The sequence below is a fragment of the Limulus polyphemus genome, unplaced genomic scaffold (genome assembly GCF_000517525.1).
Source record: "Limulus polyphemus unplaced genomic scaffold, Limulus_polyphemus-2.1.2 Scaffold7253, whole genome shotgun sequence".
Lineage (NCBI taxonomy): Eukaryota > Metazoa > Arthropoda > Merostomata > Xiphosura > Limulidae > Limulus > Limulus polyphemus.
In genome coordinates, this window is record NW_013672863.1 from 18,667 (window position 1) to 21,975 (window position 3,309).

At 34.7% G+C, this 3,309-nt stretch overlaps 1 protein-coding gene across 1 annotated transcript; it reads left to right on the top strand.

Annotated features, from left to right (window-relative positions):
* The first annotated feature begins 1,303 nt into the window (after positions 1-1,303).
* On the top strand, positions 1,304-3,004 carry LOC106474462 (DNA damage-inducible transcript 4-like protein). Its single transcript, XM_013935156.2, has 2 exons — positions 1,304-1,544; positions 1,971-3,004. Exons 1-2 carry the CDS (start codon positions 1,478-1,480, stop codon positions 2,426-2,428), a joined length of 525 nt encoding a protein of 174 aa, XP_013790610.1. The 5' UTR covers positions 1,304-1,477; the 3' UTR covers positions 2,429-3,004.
* The last annotated feature ends 305 nt before the right edge of the window (positions 3,005-3,309 follow it).

The following is a 3,309-nucleotide window of genomic DNA, read 5'->3' on the forward strand; positions in this document are numbered from 1 at the left end:
GAGTTAAAAGATAAACAGAACTGATATCTAACACACAATACTGAGTTAAAAGATAGACAGAACTGATTTCTAACACATGATACTAACTTAAAAGATAGACAGGACTGATATATATAACACACGATACTGAGTTAAAAGATCGATAGAACTGATTTCTAACACATGATACTGAGTTAAAAGATAGACAGAACTGATATCTAACACATGATACTGAGTTAAAATATAGACAGAACTAATATCTAACACACGATACTGAGTTAAAATATAGACAGAACTAATATCTAACACACGATACTGAGTTAAAAGATAGATAGAACTGATATCTAACACACGATACTGAGTTCAAAGATAGATAGAACTGATATCTAACACACGATACTGAGTTCAAAGATAGATAGAACTGATATCTAACACAAGACGAGAACATAGTCTATTCATCAAGACGAGAAAGTAAGTTAAAACAAAGACGAGAGACATAGTCCTTTCACCAAGACGAGAAAGTAAGTTAAAACAAAGACGAGAGACATAGTCCTTTCACCAAGACGAGAAAGTAAGTTAAAACAAAGACGAGAGACATAGTCCTTTCACCAAGACGAGAAAGTAAGTTAAAACAAAGACGAGAGACATAGTCCTTTCACCAAGACAAGAAAGTAAGTTAAAACAAAGACGAGAGACATAGTCCTTTCATAAAAACGAGAAAGTAAGTTAAAACAAAGGCGAGAGACACAGTCCTTTCATAAAGACGAGAATGTAAGTTCCAATATAGACGACAGACACAGTTCGTTAACATAAAGACGAGAAAGTAAGTTAAAACAAAGACGAGAGACATAGTCCTTTCATAAAGACGAGAAAGTAAGTTCCAATATAGCGAGAGATACAGTCCTTTCATGAAGACGAGAATGTAAGTTCCAATATAGACGACAGACACAGTTATTTAACATAAAGACGAGAAACATATTAATTCGTTATATTTTATCGTTTACAGTTTAACCAACACAGCTTAGTTTCAGCTATAATACTGTTGCCTTATAATACTGTTGACTTATGGCGTCGAACGTTCTTGATTTGCCGGTTTATTTCACGTGTACAGACAAACAGTGCATGTTTAAACATGCCCTTATAAACCACTAGAATATTCCTCGTGCGTGTGCCTCCAAGCTACTCGTGTACACGTGTAGACCTCAGGCGTCTCCTGAAGACCTCGGTTGCTAGGCGCTGCTCTAGAAATGTGATTGGATAATAGTTTGACTCTCCAGATAACAGCGATTACCGCTAGAGGGTGCTATCAGAATATCAGCTGTCTTGAAAAGGCTTGTGTTAGTCGAAGTCACTCGACAAAGAAGTTACTGTGATTCTCGCACATCTTTTCAGTGTTACTACAGCCGTGTTGACAGTTATAACAGTACGACTGTGTACACGAAAATTCGGACGTCTCCAACGTAGAGAAATAGAAATTTCGGAGATTTTTAAAGTTATTATGGAAATTCATACTCTTCAAAATAATCCCTTTTCTGATCATTTTATTTCGTGGCTCGGTTCAAAAGGTACGTAGAACTCTATGTTGTTACGGTTTAGAATTAGGGATTTAACTGAGAAGTAGTAAACTTTTCTCTTTTTTTACAGTTAGCAAAGCACCCAATCGTTATTGATCAATTGTCAATCAGATCACGCCACATACATGATAATTTTGGAGGTCATGATTTTGTTTAATCTAGAACAATTATCAAACGAATTAGTCACGAGTTTAAATTATAACAGGCTTATATTATCAATTCTATTTACAAAAAATCAGTCATTATCTAAACCTGTCACCAAAACCGCGAATTACTCAGTTAGCGAACAATAGCAAACTGGATCAAACAACGGGTATTATAAAAATAAAATAAAATAAATAATATATCACACGTTTATGAAATATGCGATATTTCGAGCAGTCACTGAGATAGGGCTGTTAATTTTGGTCTTTATAGATGTCCTTCCTTCGGATCTCCGAGAGGCTGATGCCGATGAACTCCACAAGTGTCAACTCCTGTCGCAAAAGTTAGAAGAGAGCTTGAAAGAAGCTAAGCGTACTCAGGTGAAATGTGCCGAGGTGCTCGTTCCGTGCGATCTCATTTTGCGGATCGTTCGGGATATACTGAAATTGTCACAAAAGGAACCTTGTGGGATCCGGGGGTGCGTAGTGTACGTTAATCTCGAGGAGAAAACCTTGTGTCGTCGGATTGGCAAGGTCAAGTACGACTCGGACACTGTAGCGACCTTCGAAGTACTTCTGACCCTCAAACAGGACTGCAGCAGTTGGTTGAGTTTAAGACATTTAATACCGGCTCGGCTGATGAAGAGTCTCGGTCAAAACTCGCCACTGGTCATCAGCGAAAATTATACGTTGAACAAGAAGAAACTATATCGCTCATCGAGTCTCCATTGATATTTGTTGTATATAAGTGCAAATGAAATGTAATTTTGTGTGAATGCTGGTTTGGTTTTGAACAAAAGGCTATTTATATTGTACTATTTTATTGTTATATAAGCATTTGGCATTGGAATACTTCGTTTTGGTTTTTTCTTTTGCCGTGTAAACTGTATTGTTTTCTTCTTTACTAGCTTTAAATATACTACATACAAAGTAAAAACGAAAAATTAAAAATACTAAATAAAACAATTCAAACTTCTTTACTTTGTATGCTACATGATGTATACTTCAAGGTAAGTAATATTCAGAACTGGTCATCACTTTATCAGCTAGTCAGTTTCAGTTTGAGGGGAGGGGGAGCGGTACGGGGGCTTAACTTTGAGCCGAAAAAAATAAAGTTGAAAAATTACTTCCTGTGGTGTTTACATTCTAGTCTATCTTTACGTAAAATCATGTTGAAATATATAATATAAATAAAAAAAGAATCGTTCTTGAGCTTACATCGAATCGCCTTCGAGGTGATAAACCTTCGTTTATGGATAAACAACATTCTGAAGTTTGAATATTTGCAATAAAGTTTTAATAACATCATTTTGGGTTTGTTCTTTTCTTTAGAAACATTTCATTTTGAACTATTCTATAATTGTATATAATTTAATTTTTTGCAAGATAGTCATAACTAGTTTAAAAAACGTATTTAGTAGTTGTCACGTATTTAGTAGTTTAACTAGTTTAAAAAAGTCATAACTAGTTTAAAAAACGTATTTAAAGTAGTTGTCAAAACTACTAAATAACTTTTTTAAACTAGTTATGACAACTACTAAATACGTTTTTTAAACTAGTTATGACAACTACTAAATACGTTTTTTAAACTAGTTATGACAACTACTAAATAC